The sequence below is a fragment of the Halichoerus grypus genome, chromosome 3, assembly GCF_964656455.1.
Source record: "Halichoerus grypus chromosome 3, mHalGry1.hap1.1, whole genome shotgun sequence".
Classification (NCBI taxonomy): Eukaryota; Metazoa; Chordata; class Mammalia; order Carnivora; family Phocidae; genus Halichoerus; species Halichoerus grypus.
Genome location: NC_135714.1, coordinates 119,685,343 through 119,702,799, shown reverse-complemented (window position 1 = coordinate 119,702,799; position 17,457 = coordinate 119,685,343). Strand labels below are relative to the sequence as shown.

The following is a 17,457-nucleotide window of genomic DNA, read 5'->3' as shown; positions in this document are numbered from 1 at the left end:
TGGAAGCATTGTCACCGGGATAGCCTCTAAACTTCTGGATGGCCTTGCACAACCTGGGTCCTGCTGACCTCCCCAGCCTCAGCCTCATTTCTCAGCACAACCTCCCACACTCGTGCTCCTGTGAGGGAACCACTGGAGGATTTGCTGAAACAGATCTGGGCCTTGCTCTGGCTGTTTCCTAGCTCCCCATTGAGTACCCCACCCCCCCCCAACCTTTGCTTGGCTTACTTCTGCCCAGTTTTTGGAGTGAGTTCAAGGGGAGCCTTTTTAGATCCCCATGCATGCCCTCGAAGCCTCCTTTATGTGTTCCCATACCCACGTCATATTAGTCCCATGACTGCATCTCCTGCTGAGTCTCGTTGGTCATCACTGAGGTTGGGACTGGGCCCTACACTGCTCTGCTGTCTTACCAGTGCCTAAGACAGACATCTGGCACACAGAGGCCAAAACTATATTTGTGAAATTGTTGATATGATAGCTCTTGCTAGACAGTTGATGGCACACCCCACTGCTGCTAGTAATTCAGGACCACCAGGGCCCACTCTGTGGGCTTATATAAAGGTTTGCTTACCTTTAGATGGGCAGCAGAGTACTCTTTCATAGTACAGTGACGAAGAGTTCTATTGATCCACATTAAGCAGGAAGCAGAAGTGGCACATATACTGGACTTTCTACACAAAGACTTCTTTTTTGACACGGAAACACTGGGCCCTATCAGATGGACATGGGAGGATGATGCAGAGTTGGCCTAAAGAAAAGGGAATCTAGTTCAACTCCTTAGAACTACCAACTTTGGCTCAGAGCCAGAGCCTCAGGACAACCTGGTACAGGTACTTATTCATCATGTTCTTCTTTTTGGCATCCAGAGAGATATCATCAAAGTCTGGGGAGGCAGCCACATAATTTCTTTCTCATCATTGCTATGGCATCTCAGATTTCTTTGCTATTCTAGACCAGCAGCACTGATGATGTGTCCATAGCTCCGTCTGGAAGTTTTGCTTCATAGCAGACTCAAAGAAAAGATAAAGATGGTCATGCTATCAGAGTGCACGGTAGGGAAAAGGGACTAAAATGGCTTCCCCAGAACTTGGACTTCTCTATGACTTTCAAGGAGTTCTTTAGGATGGTGATCAACAAAGTTGGAAACCTTGTGGGAGTATATCACGGGAGTCTAGAAGTAGCCAGTATGAAAGCTTCTGTTTCTTCTAAGGTCACTGGAGCAGATTAAGATCTCTAATTCAGCATGACTTGACTATGTTGCTCAAGACTCAAGTCTCGTTCACTTCCTGCTTCTTTCTTCTAATCAGCCAGCACAATTAGGATGGAGTTTCTGACCTCAAGGATGTCACAGTGGAATACTGCACAGGTCAATTTCCTCAAAGACACTTCCCCCATTGCCCATTACACCACTTCACAGTCTTTTCTGTCCCTACGTTTTGGTCTTGGAGCTTGTGGCTGCCATTCCCACCATCTTCATGAGATGAAAGATGGGTGCCTTTGTGTGTGTGTGCGCATGCGTGTGTGTGTGTGTGTGTGTGTGTACAGACACCCATGAGGAGTCAACCTTTCTTTTTTGTATAGTCCACTCATGCACTAAACTCAAGCAGCAAACTGTAGTTGTGCAAGAATAGCTCCATTTGTCATTGGGGAACTCTGGGGTAAAGCCACAAAATGTGCTCCTCCACCTGTTGGTCCCCCAAAGGGAACGATGCAAATTCTTTTGTATTTTTGGTTTCCCTTCATGATAGGAGAGGTAAACAGCTTGATAGGAATGCATATTGCTGCTACTGTTGTCATTTTTTTTTTCAGAATTGACAAATTCTCAATGAAAAATTAAATTCTGAGTCACAGGAAGAAGCTAGCATTAGTACACAGGTTTCAAAACTGAAGACCCAGTACTCAAGACCCTCAAACTTACTGCCTCTGTAAATCAAACTGTAGTCTTCTATGGGAGATGTACTTGCTTGGAAGGAGAAGGAATAAGAATTAAAGAATTAAAGTATAGTGAAGAGAGAATAGAGTGAATGCAGAGTCATAGCTTCCTCTGGGCAATGAAGCCATGTGTTTCCTGAATTAATAGATATTATTTAGTTAATGTGTGAAAAAGACAAAGGCTACTTTGTGATGTCTTTTTCTTAATAATTTTCTCTATGTTTTTAGAATCTGAACTGACTTTTTGCTATAGAACTAATTCAGTTAAATTTTCTGACAGACTTGAAGGAGGGGCCGTTACGATACAGAAACTTGTATGTTAACTAAGTAGCCCTCTGAAATAGTATGGCAGCTTCAACGAGACATACTCTCTTACATTGGTTTCACTCCTTAGAGGTAATCCCACACCACATTAATCAATATTTTGCTGCCCATTTTACCATATAATCCAGTGGATGTTAAAGATATAATTTACCATATAGGCCTGATTAATTGAAGAAAAATATAGCTTCTTATTGCTGACATTATGAGGTTAGAAATAGCATCCTATGCTAATCTGCAATGCCAAGAAATGAAGATGGTTTAAATCAGATCTCATGACTAATGCATGAGATCCAAAGTTCTTTTATTCCTGGCTATTTTAGAAAACTGGGGTGTATTTTTACCCTAAAAACTAATTCTATAAGATTTATTGAGATAATACAAAATGCCTTATTATTAATAGCTCACAATCAAGATTTTTGTACTACCGATGATCACAGAAATGCTGTTTCTCCATTTAAATTTTTAAAAAATTATGTATATGCAATTAAGTCCAGGTTCAAGGATATAATATTTGATCCTTAGTTTTGTTTTGTTTTTGATATTCAATATCTGGAAAGATAAAGGAAAGTTTAGATTGCTTTCTGTGGTAGTTATTCCATTTTAATTGTACTTATTGTGCATTCGTTTAAGCAGAAAGAAATATATCTAGCAATAAGGTAAACCTGTTTTTTTGCTTGTTTTTGTTTTGGTCATGACAAACTGTGAAATGCTGTGTTTTTCCTATAGTTCTAGTCCATGAAATCTGCAATCTTTCCACTTGATTTACGAAGGACCCTTAATTACTGCTGTCATTAGCACCTAGTGTTCAAAACAGTCTGTTAAAATGTACTGTTAGTCTCACCTCCAAGTCCCTGCTTGCTTTATTTTAATTTTTTTCCAAGGGTAAGTAAAACAATAATTGCCTTAATAACAACAATCATGTACAGCGAATTAAATAAAATTCCAAGTTTTTTGGTGCCTATTTCTTTTTTGTTCAGAATTCGGTATTTGTGTGTTAAGACTGGCTTAGAGTTTGAACAAGTGTCCGTAAGCAGGGTTATTACTAGCAAGGACTTATTACCTGGGTTTTAAAAACGAGTCACTCATTTGTCTTTTTCTTTCCACATGGGTAAGGATGACAGACAACTGCTGTGAAGCTTCAATGTTTCTGCCTGGTCATGCACAGTTCTGCAATATAATGCATAAATGTATAACAAGAACTTGGGCTTGCATGATACCTCGCTTGGAATAAGGAAATCCAGCCAGGCGCGTTCACGCGGCCATCTTCGCGCGCGCGCGCGCTCACACACACGCGCGCGCGCACACACTCTGACACACACAGACACAGACACAGACACACACACACACACACACACACAGGTCAAAAGTTGATTAATTCCCGAGATCCCCCAGAATCTTTTTCTCTTTTCTGGCAGCTCGGCATCCAGTCAGGGTAGTAGTGAGGTTGGGGGCGTGGAGGGGCGGGGAGGGCGAGGCGAGGGAGGCGGGAGCCGGGTGCCGGTGCGTGCGCGCCCGCTCCTGCCGGGTGAGAGTCCGGGCCGGGTTTTGCGCCGTGTCCCCCGGCTTGTCTCACGGCCTCCAGCCGCCGCCGCTGCCGTGTTTACTGAGCTCGCGCGTCCTGATATCACTCCGCTGGCATGGAGGAGGAGGAGGAGGTGGAGGAGCGAGAGGAGGAGGAGGAGGCGGCGGCGGCGGCGGCGGCGGCGGCGGCGGCGAGCAGTTGATCATTGTGATGGTGGCAGGAGCAGCGGCGGCAGCGGCAGCCCAGCCGAGCGTTAGGGGCTGCTCTCCGCGCGGCGTTTTGCAAAGGACTTCACCGATCTACTTTTGCAGTCGCCTCGGACTGTCCATGTGTTTACTTCCCCCAGCCCGAGGATTCGATATCTAGGTTCCTGTGAAATGCAACTGAGCAGCCAAAGTACTTTGAGAACACGGGGCGGCATAAACACCAAAACTTTTTTGTGGAAGGAAAATGCAATAAGCAAGCTTGCCGTTTTCCGATGCGGTGTGGAGTGAGTGTGTGTCGCGCGTGTCCGCACTGGAGGCATATGCTTGTGTGTGTACATGGGGTGCATTTTTCGGTACGTAGGGAGAAAACGCTTGCCAACCACCGGAAATCTCCTGGAATTTATTAGAAAATAATGGATTATAAAAAGAAGGCAGGAGAGGAGCGGATCTCCCCTTGAGTTGCAACCCGATTTGCTGCTGGCTCAGTTTGTTGTGATTCTTTTTGTTGATAGGTGTCTGATGGTATTCTGATAACACCCCCCTTTTTTCCCCTCGAGCTTTACAGTTTAAAAAAAGGAAACAAAAAAAACCCACCCCAAAATCTCTCCCCCTTTTTTTCGCCCCGTCGGGATCGCTGTTTCCATCCATGTGCTTGCGTCTCCCCCGCGTTCCACTTAAACTATTTTAATTCTTGGACCCAAGGAGGAGGCTGATAGGGGGGTGGATAAAAAAAAGTTCTTCCAAAATAGTGTGCCCGGGGAGCAGGATGGGGGATTTCGCAGCCCCCGCTGCTGCCGCGAATGGCAGTAGTATTTGCATCAACAGTAGCCTGAACAGCAGCCTCGGCGGGGCCGGGATCGGTGTGAATAATACTCCCAATAGTACTCCCGCTGCTCCGAGTAGCAATCACCCTGCTGCCGGCTGCGGCGGCGGCGGCTCCGGGGGCCCCGGCGGCGGCTCAGCGGCGGTCCCCAAGCACAGCACCGTGGTGGAGCGGCTCCGCCAGCGCATCGAGGGCTGCCGGCGGCACCACGTCAACTGCGAGAACAGGTATCAGCAGGCTCAGGTGGAGCAGCTGGAGCTGGAGCGCCGGGACACCGTGAGCCTCTACCAGCGGACCCTGGAGCAGAGGGCCAAGAAATCGGGCGCCGGCACGGGCAAGCAGCAGCACCAGAGCAAACCCCAGCAAGATGCGGAGGCTGCCTCGGCGGAGCAGAGGAACCACACGCTGATCATGGTGAGGGCGCACTGGCAGCAGGCGTGGGGCGCGCGCGTGGGGGGGGGCGGCGTGGAGCTTCTTATATGGGGGGAACGGGTGTCTGATTTGCACGGTGGCGAGATGGGCTGAAGCCGAAGGGTTAACATCAACTTTTCTGAGGGAAAAGCTGCCGTCGTCGCTACCTGTTAATCTGTCAGGGTTGTCAGATTTGGGGAAGAGGGGGCGAGAGGGGAGAAGCCAGTCACGACTGCGAGGGGCGGAGGGAGCCTGGAGGAGCGCCGGAGTGAGGCACTGGAAAAGTTTTCCCCCCCTCTCCCTTTCTTAGATACGGATTTGAAAGAGAGTGAACCCAGAGTTGAAACCTCGCTCCTCCTCTTCACGACTCCCCACCCCACCCCTTGCCGTGCCGCTTCGCCTTTCCAGACCCGTCCCCCTTCGCCCACCCCTCTCAGCACATCCGCCGGGTGCAGGGAGAAATTGATGCTGTCGCAGATTCTGGGCGGGCACCAGGCCCTCAACCCCTGGGGGGGGGGGGAATGGAGAGGTTCTCGCCTCCTCTCCCTAGCTCACCCCCTTTGGGCTGAGAAAGTCTGAGAGTTTTGTGAATGAACTTTGAAGTGGGTGAGAAGCGAGCGAGGGTGGCTGCGCGCACGCGTTCGCGGGAGCGCGCGCGGATGCGGGGCGCGGGTGCGCTCTCTCGCCGCTAGAGCCCCGAGGCTGGCCCGGCAGGTGGAGCGGCCGGGAGGGTCCAGGGGGGAGCGGCCTGGCGGGTGTTAGCAGGGGAGAGCTAGGCCCCCGGCCTGCAGCCAGGGTCCGGACCACGCAACTCCGCTGGGAATTCTTTCTCCTCCTCCTATTAAACTTGCTTGCACCGAGCCGGCTTCAGCCTCCACCCCGCTCCCCGCCAACTTTCCAAGCTGGTCTAATAAGCCCGGAGGAGTGGAAGGTAGCAGGGAGGTGAAAGAGGCTTAAATGGCTGGGTGGGTGGGTTCGAGGTAGATGAGCAGCCAATGGCTTAACTTCTCGCGGAGGAAGGGGCAGTTCCCACCCCCTAACCCTGAGGGTAGAATCCTTTCTCTTATCTCCTCTCTCCGGTTCTTTTGCTTTCCTTTCTGGGTGGGGGTGGGGGTGGGGGAGGCCGGAAGCTTGGGAAAGGTGTCTGCAGCCCCCTCCCCCACCGCTCCTCCTGGCTTAGGGCTGCGCGTGTGTGCGGGGTGGGCCGGGCTGTGGGAATCCAGGAGCGCGGCCCGGCCGCGCGCGGTCTCCCTTTTCCTTTGCCGACCGCCCCTCGATCGCCCGCGCAGCGCCCGGCGCGGGCGGCCCCCTCAGTATGCGGTTTATACATCGCGCACATCCCGGGTCTGGGAGTCCTCGGCGCCGAGGGTGGTGCCGGTGCGGCCGCGGGCTTTCGCCCGGCACTGTGGCCGGCGCTCCGTGACAAAGAGCCGGCTAGGGGGAGGGGAAGAGGAGAGGCCGCAGCGCTCGCTCCCCACCCTCTCCACCTCCCCCCACCCCGCACGTGAAGAGGAACAATTTGTTTATCTTGGGCTTCAAGAATCCTTCCCTCCTCCCCGTTCTCCGAGGCCGCCCAGCCCCTCCTTCTCCCCACCCTCCTCGGCGCGATCCTGCCCAGTCCCGCCGGCTGCACCTTCCCTCCTCCCCCTCCTCTTCCTCCTCCTACATCCCTCTAGCCCGCCTTCCCCCTCCCTCTCGGTGCGCGGCCGTGGGGGGAGGGAGCGGGAGGCGCTTTGTCCGCCTGGCGGCCCGGCTCTGCCCCCGAGGCCGCCCGGCTGGGAGGGGCGCTGCGCCCCGCGGTCCTGCCTCCTCCGCCCGGGCCGCCCGCGCCCCGCGCGCCCCACACTCCCCAGTCCCCGAGCGTGAAGAAGAGGCGGACTCTGTGTAGAGGAAGAACGTCTGTCACCGGAGTCAGGGAGGGAGGTTCTGGCTTTACAAACAGGAAGCCGAAAGCCACTGACACACTGTAGCTTTTCTGATTGTACCCGGAGGCGGGGCCGGACCTGCATCTCGACCGTATCTCGCGTGCCCTTCTCCTACCTATTTCTCTCCCAGTCCGCGTGGTCTCCCTCTCCCCGCCCCCTCGCGCCCTTCCACATATGGGGAGACTCACTTTGTGAACCTAAGACTGAAGTAGAATTTGAAAGGCGCTGGCAATTTCATGCCTGCCTGCTCCACCCCCTCTTTTCGTGTGTTTGTACACCCCACACGCACGAATTGCGTAAAAATAGGCTTTTTTTTTTTTTTTTTCTTTTTCCGTGAGGCTCCAAAATCTCAGCACCACGCAATTTCTCCCGACCTTTCGGGATGGAGGACTGCGGTGGCGTTACCTCGCCAGCTGGGCAACGCTGGAACAAAAGCCAGTACCCTTCCCGGTGCCCGGTCGCTTTTGATCGCAGGCGAGAGCAGTAGACTTAGCGGCCAGAAAGTTTTCATGTTTGGGTTAGGTTCTCTCGAGGCTGCCCTGTGGGCCTTCGGAGGGGGAGAGGGAGCACTCGGGGTGTGCGCGCCCGGGTTATAACACACCCGCAGGTGGAAGGAAGTCGAAGATCCTGACGTTACCTGGAAGGAGGTGGCAAGCTCAAGCCAGAGCTTACTTTTGAAAATGCAAAGACAATGCTTACTTGAATGGAGGAGACATAAGCTGTAAATATCATAGTGAATCCCGGCTTAGCAAGTTAACAGACTTGAAAAATGATTGCCTGAAAAATAGCATTTGTCTGTCAATTTTGTGACAATTTAGCCCATTGATTAGATTGACGTAAATGCCAAGGCTATGTATGGAACAGTATATTCTAGCTTCAACTGTTTTTCACATATACATCTCCCATTGATATCAGTGGGAAGTATGTGTGATGAGTGTAATGAAAATAAACAGCCTTAATTCTTAAGCAAAGAGTTGCATGTAAAAAAAAGAAAGAGTTGCATGTACATTTATGTACCACAAAAAGGAAAGAAAATAACATCATTCTTGATAAGCTATTTTTTCTTTAAAAATAATTAGTTTAAAAATTCACCTTGGCCCTTGAAATGAAAGAGTACTTTAACTTAGTCTATGTATGAGATAAAATCTTGGAAGCAGAGGTTGCCAAAAAAATGTTGAATTTTCATTTTCTTGACTTGGCGGCTGGATTATAGTTGGGCTCTGGTGGGGCACAGAGCAATTACATTTAGTTCTCAGATTGGGCTGTCTATCTGGAAAACCCCAAAGAAAAGCAATAATCAAGCAGAGCCAAATAATAATAATGGTGATGATAAAAATAAAGATGAGTAGGATTCTTTTCTGTTTTATTGCTATTGTTTACCTTCTTAGGGCCAATATGTCCAAAGTACTAAATATCGATTAGTTCTCTTTCTGCCTGGTTTGGGTTAAGGAGGCAGTCTAATCAGTTCTTTACCTCTTTTGATTTGTTTTCTTATCTTATACATTTTTAAGCACAGGCATGAAAACAAAAAAAATAAACAAGCAAACAAAAAGCAGGATGGGTGAAGTGAAATAGAAATCTTCCTTGGTTCCAGGCTTCTAGAAGGAGCCTAGGTTTTGTGTGTATTTCTAATAGCCCTGCCTGTTAAGAGACCAGGGAGCTCAAAAAAGCCTCTGTTTGAAGCTGCAGTATCTCAGGTGAAAGGTAATTTCTGGACATGTAGTCAGTCAAATAACATTTACCCATTCCGCCCAACACACTTGCACTTTGTTTGTATAGAAGGGATTGTCCCTCAAAGAGTTGTTGGTGAGAACTATTGATTTCACTTATTAAAGAGTCTCAGGTAAAAAGGTGTCTTTTCCTAAAATACTTTTAATTATTTGTGGTAACAAGAGACATTGTTCATTCTCTGTACATGGAACTGAAGGCCTGGTTAAAATTCTAAGGTAAACTCCAATTGACACAGATTCATTTTCAAGTCAAAGATAGATTGACTTGACAGAGGTGTAATCATTCAGGCACACCAAAAAGCATGACAGTGCAGTCTTCAGAATTTCAAAATGGTGGTAGCCTTACTTGACCTGGTTCAGTCCTGTGTTTTCATGACTTTTTCACTCTGTTAGTGCCATTATAACTTTCAAAGTGTGCTTAGTTTTTACGGAGTTTACAGACTGCATAAATCTGTGTGGTTCTTGCTCTGAAGAGTTTATCACATAAAATTCAATTGATAATAAACTTATTAATTACTGAGTATTGGAGAAAACAGCAACCTATCCAGAATTTTCTCATCCATTCCTGGAACAGATCCAGGAAATGTCAACATATTAGTCCAATGCTAAACCTCCTTATAAATGAATCTGGTTTCCCATTTCTTATCCTGTTGAAGGTAGATTACTGGCTCTGTATCCAGGTTTTTTGGCAGGCTTGTAATGTCAAACCATTTCTAAATCTTTCATAGGAACCTTTTCATTGGCTTATCCTGTTCTGCTATCCTGGGTGATAGGATTGACAGTTGCTTCTTGAAAAGCTTTCCATAGCCCACACAGGGTGTGCCTTAAGTTTGTGAAAAACTTTCTGGAATTTCATTTCCCTGTGCTTCACAAGTGTTGTCTTTTAATTCTTAAGAAACATTTTTTTTTTTAAAGCTCCAATACATATCTAATTATATTATTTATGTTCTTTGGTGGTGGTGCATTTTATTTAGTACTGGGCAGCTAGAGATCAGAAACGTAGAAGCACATTTAGTTAATCATTAATCATAATCTACAAAATGCTCTCTGGGCTGAGTTCCTTCCCAGGGAAAGCTGAGTTTTCAGGCAGGTGGTATATTTGATACTTCCCATCCTGACTCATTAGAATTATAAGGGCAAGTTTTAGAATCTTTGTAGGTTTGTGTTACCTGAAATGAGGAAAATAAACAGTCCAGGTATATGGTTTACTGACATTTCTGTAAGAAGAAAGATGAGAATTTTAAACATTAAAATAGAGTTATATAGAGTCATTACATAAATATCTGAGACCAATAGCGAATTGTTATTAAAGAGGTTTCCTGATGGAGCTCTTCCATTGGTTGACATAGGGGGGTATCTCTCCCTCTTTCTCATCTTAGTGCTACTGCCGTACAAGGAATCCAGTATAATAAACCATTTTGCACATCACATAGCAATTCTTGGACACATTTGAAGTACTTATATATTATTTAATAGCATAGAATTTTATTTGTGATTAGTGCTCTGTGTTTGTTAATTAACAGTTCTGTACTGTGTTCTTGAGCTTAAGATGGCTAAATTCTGTCATCTTTTCCACATTACTCATTATAGAGAACTGTGAAATCAACCAGACATCAAAATCTCATAAAGAGGAACATATTTAAAACTCAGTCCCATGATTTTTATAATATCTGCCTTTTAACTCTCCCAAATAGCTTTGCATTTTTTCACTCTATTAATCAGAGGCTGTTTATCCAGTTTTCAGACCCTGTAGCTGCTTGCTTTGTTTTTTCTTCCCTTCCTGCTGCCAACCTTTTGGTCTTTTCAATGACCTTTAGCACCTTTACCAAAGAGTGGGAAGAAGCAATAAGAAGAGAAATTTAATTTCAGGGCTTCCTCCTCTCATAACTAATGAAACTATTGGGGAGGATGCCAATTATTTTGGATTAATTATGGATTTGATTTTGTATACCATTTACTCTTCCTTAGCACAAATAATAGAGAATAGACTGAATTTTAAAATTTCAGTTCATTCGTTCAGCAGTATTGGTACATAGGTCATAGTGCTTCATAGAAGTTAAAATGCTAAATCACACTCTTGCATCCAAGACTGAGTATATACTTTGTAGGTGTTTCAGTATTATTCTAGCTAGGTTTAAGGGGGATAACCAGTTTTTATTTGTTTGTTTGTTTTTAATCAGCATTAGGCTTGATGCCAGTGACTTCTCAACAGCTTTGGGCTGAGTTATATCCCCTTCTCCTGACATTTTAAGTAAAATAATATGCTTTACTTTCCTGTTGTTTGAAACTAAGTTGACAATGGTTTCTGTTTGTTTGTTTTAACAAAGCTGATTTACAGATGACTGCTCCAAAGTTATAGGATCCCCCAAATTAAATTTCATTAAAAATACAGCATGCTTTTCAGACAGACACATTCCAAAAATTCATTATTCATGTTTGTGAGTTGGAAATGTAGCTTCTGGAAAAGCAGCTATCACTGAGAACTGATTAATTCTCCTAACTTAAAAGGAAAACAAAACAAAAAACTCTTGTTTAAACCTAGGAAAACTTAAAGAACTAAACAAATAAGGTTGGATAAAATTACTTAGAGGATGGAGTTGAGAGCTTGCTGTATAATAAATACTTAAAGATCATAGTTCCATTTAATGGATCAGAGAAGGGACACACCTTCCCCCCCCCCCCCCTTAAGTCTACCTGGCTGTTCCATCTGTTAAAAGGTTGAGGAGCTTTTGAGTTGTGGATAAGCAAGTCCATTTGGGAAAGAAGCACAGCATTCCCTTAGGGCCACATAACACGTGCATAGAAAAAGGAAGTTACTGCTATGGTTCAGGTTTTTTTAAGGCAAGCTGTGTGTACTATTCTTGGGGGAATTTAATAAAAATCTCAAAAGGCTTGCAGTACTTACTCTGACAAAAGGAAAGTGATTCCTTAAGAATAATTTAGACACGGGGCGCCTGGGAGGCTCAGTCGTTAAGCATCTGCCTTCGGCTCAGGTCGTGGTCCCAGGGCCCTGAGATCGAGCCCCGCATCGGGCTCCCTGCTTGGTGGGAAGCCTGCTTCTCCCTCTCCCACTCCCCCTGCTTGTGTTCCCTCTCACTGTGTCTCTCTCTGTCAAATAAATAAATAAAATCTTAAAAAAAAAAAGAATTTAGACACTTCTTTTTAATTATATTGGGCCTCCCATTGGTTGGAATGACCTTTATGCTAAAGTAGGATCTTTTAAAATACAAATAACGAACATTCATCCTCCTTAGCAATGAATGGCTTAACCACTGTACAAAACTGGAGTGAAATATTTAATTTTTTAACTAACAGCCTCCAGAATTTCCTTTCTAATTCCTTAAATCTCCACCCTGTTGGGTAGAATCTGGTTGTGTAATGTTTCATGTTGTGGACCCTTCAGCCCTCAACTATATAGGCGATTACGTGTGCATGTGAAGACGTTGTTAGGATACATTACTGTGTATCTCTTCTCCCCTCTCACAATATCTTTCAACACCTCCAGAAAACTCATATCTGGACAGAGGCTCCTTTCCCTTCAAAGGAAAAGGCTGAAGTGCTGTGAGTCTGTTTGTGCGGATTCAACCTGTGTTGTAACCCTGACTCAAAAGGATTGCATGGCTCTAAGAGACAAGCTCTGCCAGTGCCCTTTATTCTCACAGTGGTTGGTTATTTTTCTTTCTTTGATTGTTTGTTAGATGCTGAAAGCAGCTCAGTGATTGAGAGTGAATCTAAAGGGATTGGTTCCCAGGAAAGGGCTTTAAGGAACTGAGGCAAAAGGGGATGAAGATTTTGGAGGCATCACCTGGAATGGATGGCAAGGGGGAGAGACGAGAGATGATCGGTTTTGCTCATTTGTGGTAAGCAGACAGTGTCCTGGTGTCTTGGGAGCTTACAGAGGTGAAGTGTGCTTTTAGTAGTCTATTCTGAACCTTCAGACCTTACAAAAACTCAAATATATATGTTTTCAAGAGCCAATGGCAATATTGTTTGTATATGGAAAAAATCACATTCCTAAAATATTTTCATGCTTTCTTAAATGATTACTACTGCCATTGGATAGATTTACTACTTATAGGATTCCTTTAAGTCAGTGATTTTTAAATCGGTGGAGATTTTGCTCCCTTCCCCTCCCTGGGAACATTTGGCAATGTTGGGAGACATTTTTGGTTGTCACACTGGAGGGACGCTACTGCGGTCCAGTGTGTAGAAGCCAGGAATGAAGCTAAATATCTTACACTGTGCCCCACAGTACCTGGTCCAAAATATCAGTGTTGCTGCTCTTGAGAAACCCTGCTTTAAATAAGGAGCTCCCCTAGGATGTTGAAAATACACAGTGTGGCTTTATTCACAGCTTTTCAAAAACACTCTTATTACTTAAGGAGTGGAGAAAGGAGGAAGTGCGGCAGAGGGTACCTTGGAACGAGGTAAAGGGCCGCTGTGCTGCATGTCCGCTCCAGCCACGTGACCATCCGACTTTTCACTTCCTGACTGTCCGCCTCTCGTCTCCTTGCCTGGCAGAAGGGGAACAGTGATCATTTATTTGTACCTCACAGAGTGATTGTTAGGCCCCAATGAATGAATATGTATATATGTAAGAGTCCCAAAGACTTTACGGCACTCTGCTAATGCTAGGCCTATTTTTATGAGTTACTTGCACGTCACTTAATTGTTCGCCTCCTCTGCAGGTGCAGACGTAAAGTTGAGTCGTTGGAGGCTTGTTTCGCTCAGGCATAAGCCAACATCTAATGACTAGGTATTGAGCAACTGCTACATCTTCGACACGATTTCTAGGCACTGGGGATACCATGGTGAAAGGGGCATCCTTGCTCTCATTGGATGCACACTGCGGGACATGGTTTCCGGGTTCCGATTAGCTGTTTGAAATGGTTTTGTGGTTTTATGAGAACACGTTAATGGAAGTCATTAATAAACTCATGTTTAGGAAAATCCTAGAGTGCTAAATGCTTTGTATCTTCTTGCAAGCTTTCTGTGGCTATGGTTTTCTTGCATTGTTTTCTATATTTCATTATTTTTCAAATGAAACCTCTTTGTGTGGGGAGAGGATTTATTGGTGTGGTGGGGAATAAGATTAAGGTTGTTAAAAAAAGAGGCAGGTGATCATCTTTCTTTCCTTTTTTTGACTAGGTGACACTTGTAGCACCATGATCACGGCTTGACATCAAGCTTTTAGAGGAAATTAGACAAAGAAGAGAACATTTAGAAAGAAGCAGGCAGGAAGGTGCAAGGACTTGAAACCATGTCATATGAAAAACAGTTGGAAGACCTGGAGGTGTTTAGTCTGATTTAGAGGGTATGATTGCTTTCTTAAAATATTTGAAGGGCTGTCAAGTGAAGAAAGGATTAGATGTGCTCTTTATGGCCTCAAGGGGATAAAGTTAGGATCAGTGGTTGGTGGTTATTAGGAGTCAGGTTTGGTTTAATATTAAAAAAAACACAATTATATCAAAATTAAACCTGTTCAAAGATGAAATGGGCTGTCTTGATGAGTGAAAATGTTCAGCAGAAGTTGTTCAGTTGGCTAAGTGTTGGAGAAGGGGTTATGACTTTTTTTTTTTTAAGGTTTATTTATTTGAGAGAGAGCACACGCACGTGCACGCGAGTGCACGGGGGGAGGGCAGAGGGAGAGAGAATCTTAAGCAGACTCTGAGCTAGGCATGGAGCCCGACGCGGGGCTCGGTCTCATGACCCTGAGATCATGGCCTGAGCAGAAACTAAGTCAGGCACTAAACAGACTATGCCACCCAGGTGCCCCATGACATCTTTTTAAAATTATAAAACTTTTCAACAATATAGAAATAAAATACCAGTTAGTGAGGACAGAGATTTTGTCTCTTTATTCATCTTCATATCATCATGACTAGAAAAAGACCTACTGTACATAGGAAGAACCCAAAATATTTGTTGAATAAATTGCTAAGTGAAAGTAGTTTAAGAAGTGACTTAATTCTTCTCCTTCATGTTACCCCCTTCTCAGAAGTTACCATGGTTTATAATCTCTCTCTCCAGACCTTCTTCTGTTCACTTACATATATACTATATATTGTATATCATCACATGTTAGCTTTTTTCTACACAAATGGAATCGTACATATGGTTCTGAGATACACTTTTTCCACATAATATGTTTTGGAGATCTGTCCAAGTCATTACATATAAATATACGTAACATTACATATATATGTATATATATATCAGTTCATTCTTTTTAACTGTTGTATAGCATTCCATAATATAAATGTTCCATAATTTATTAAATGATCCTCTATTGACAGACACTCTTGTAGTTTCTCAATTTCTGCCAATTAAACGTTACAGCAATGAACATCCTTATTCATATATTCCTTATACATATGTGAGCATTTCTGTAGCACAGATTTGGATTTCTTTCTATATATGTAATATGTATAAAGAAAAGGTTGACCAAAAAAAAACCTTTTAATCTAATATGGTTTAATATAGCACCTGAATCTTACTATAACCCATTTTAGAGCAAATGATAATTGTGTTTCCTCAAAAATACAGCTTCAAAAAAAAAAAGTGTCAACTCTAGTAACTGGTGCTGGTCTTTGCAGTCTAGGGTGAGCATTGTTAGTTTTTAAAGGTTGTGTATCTGGCAACGTATCTTATAGGAATGACTTTCCTTCTTTTCATCTGGTCCTGAAGAGGAAGTTAGTAGGAGTCTAGTTAACCAGTACCTGTTCATGCAGTGAAAGTGGGAAATTCACTTTCTTGAATGAGATTATAGTTCTCTTTACCTTTCCCGAGCTTTGTGTTTCACCGACCCGTGTGGCTTCATTTGTAAAATGTATTTCACTGGGTGCTCTAGTACCTGGGGTACCAATGGGAGCGGGTTTGAGTGGTCGTAAAAATCTAAGGTCTGTGAGTTGCCACTTCCTACAGGTTAAATTACCCTGACTAATCCAGTCATCTGTGTAACATGGTAATAACAACCTGCTGACCGGGCCAACTGTAGAAAATGCATCAAAATGGACTTGCCTCGACAGTCACCTTATAGCGTTTGTTTAGACAGTGAGAAGTCCTATCAGTTTTCATCATACATGTATGCTGAAATGGTCTGAAGACTGCCCTTGATTGGAGTTCTTGGTCATTTTGATTTACCTCTGGCAGAGCGGCTGCCCTACACCGAGAGGCTAATAAGTATAGTCTGTGTGTTTATATAGCTGGAGCAGTTTGGCTCCAGAATCTGGGTTCTCGGCTATAGCGTTATTCTGCCTTCACCTGCCTGAAGTGTTCTTTCTTGAAAAGGTTGTGCGAATAGCTGGATTTTTGAAATAACCATGCTCTGCCAAGGAACAGTCCTTACCTACTTGACTTTCCTTTAGGTTATAGGATCAGTTTGAACAGGAGTCAAAATTAAGATACGTGGTCTCTCGCAGGGTGCTGGTCCTGCTATTTGATAATGAGGATCCCCGCTTTGCTCTCTCCTGGCCTCATATACCTCTGGCCTGTGTGTCCCTCCTTATCCTTTTTTTTTTTTTTTTATCACCACCTCATGTTTCACCTTTGTCACAGGGCGGTAGGACCTGGAAGCTTGTGCCGGATGTAGGTGGCAATTACCTGAACCACAGAAATAAACCCAGGGTAGGCATGTAAAGTGACTGGGGACCTGAACTTTATAGGTCGTTCTCTACCAAGTGATTTGATCAACTAGGCATTCCGTTTCAAGTTAGGACGTACATGTTGATTAGCAGCAACCATTTTCTGCCATTTAGCTGAGCCACCTAGCACCTTCGTGAGAAACCCTCCCCACAAAACCTGTGGCCAGCCAAGTTAATGCACCTGTGTGCTCGGTGCAGACTTTAGGGAAGGGCGCTTCAGCCTAAAGACAGCTAGATAGCTTCTGTTTCCACAGCTTAAATCGCATGAGTTAGTAATGTATGTAAAATATGAACCTTGCTCCTAATCTTCTAACCAGGCCATCCAACATGATAAACCTACGAGTTCCTTACTGTTGCTGTTCTGGTCAGACAATAAAATTTCAACCTCTCACTTTTGCTGCCGACAGTCAGGTTTAGTTTTGCTAGTCTTCTGTCCCTCTGAGGAGTATCGTACTTTTTTCGTGTTTGCTTCTGAATATTCCTGGATCTGTTTCTTTCATTTCTAGCACTAGAACATTTTCTCTTAGGGATGACTTTCACCTATGCACAAGGTGAACAACTACCTTGCATTTTGCACGAAGTATAACATTTACCTTTATATTGATTGTAGTCAAGTAAATGGTTATATGTTTTGAATATTGGTTATTTCATAGCTATCTGATTATATTATTAGATAAAACCTGTTTCCCAAAGGCTATTGAGATCACACCTATGTTGTAGTAAACTTCTGATTTCTAATTCCTTTGGAAAGCATTTTCTTATTTCCAGTTGCAAGGGTCCAGAGATGATTTGTAATAGGGAAGAAATGACTACAATCAATTCTTACCTTATTGTGGAGTTTTTTTTCTTTAAACATATCTTAGAAAAGTATTTCAGACCTTTTGAGTTTTATTTGTTTTTTGAAGAGAGTTCAAAAACTGTGGATATAAATTCATAAACAG

The 17,457-nt window shown here is 44.5% G+C and overlaps 1 protein-coding gene across 2 annotated transcripts in view; it reads left to right on the top strand.

Annotated features, from left to right (window-relative positions):
* The first annotated feature begins 3,832 nt into the window (after positions 1-3,832).
* MAML3 (mastermind like transcriptional coactivator 3) overlaps positions 3,833-17,457 on the top strand; it is a 395,961-nt gene continuing 382,336 nt past the window's right edge. For both annotated transcript variants that reach the window (XM_036078949.2, XM_036078948.2), the window contains exon 1: positions 3,833-5,221. In XM_036078949.2, the coding sequence (XP_035934842.1) occupies positions 4,751-5,221 (471 nt within the window). In that variant the 5' untranslated portion in view covers positions 3,833-4,750. The remainder of the gene's footprint in view (positions 5,222-17,457) is intronic.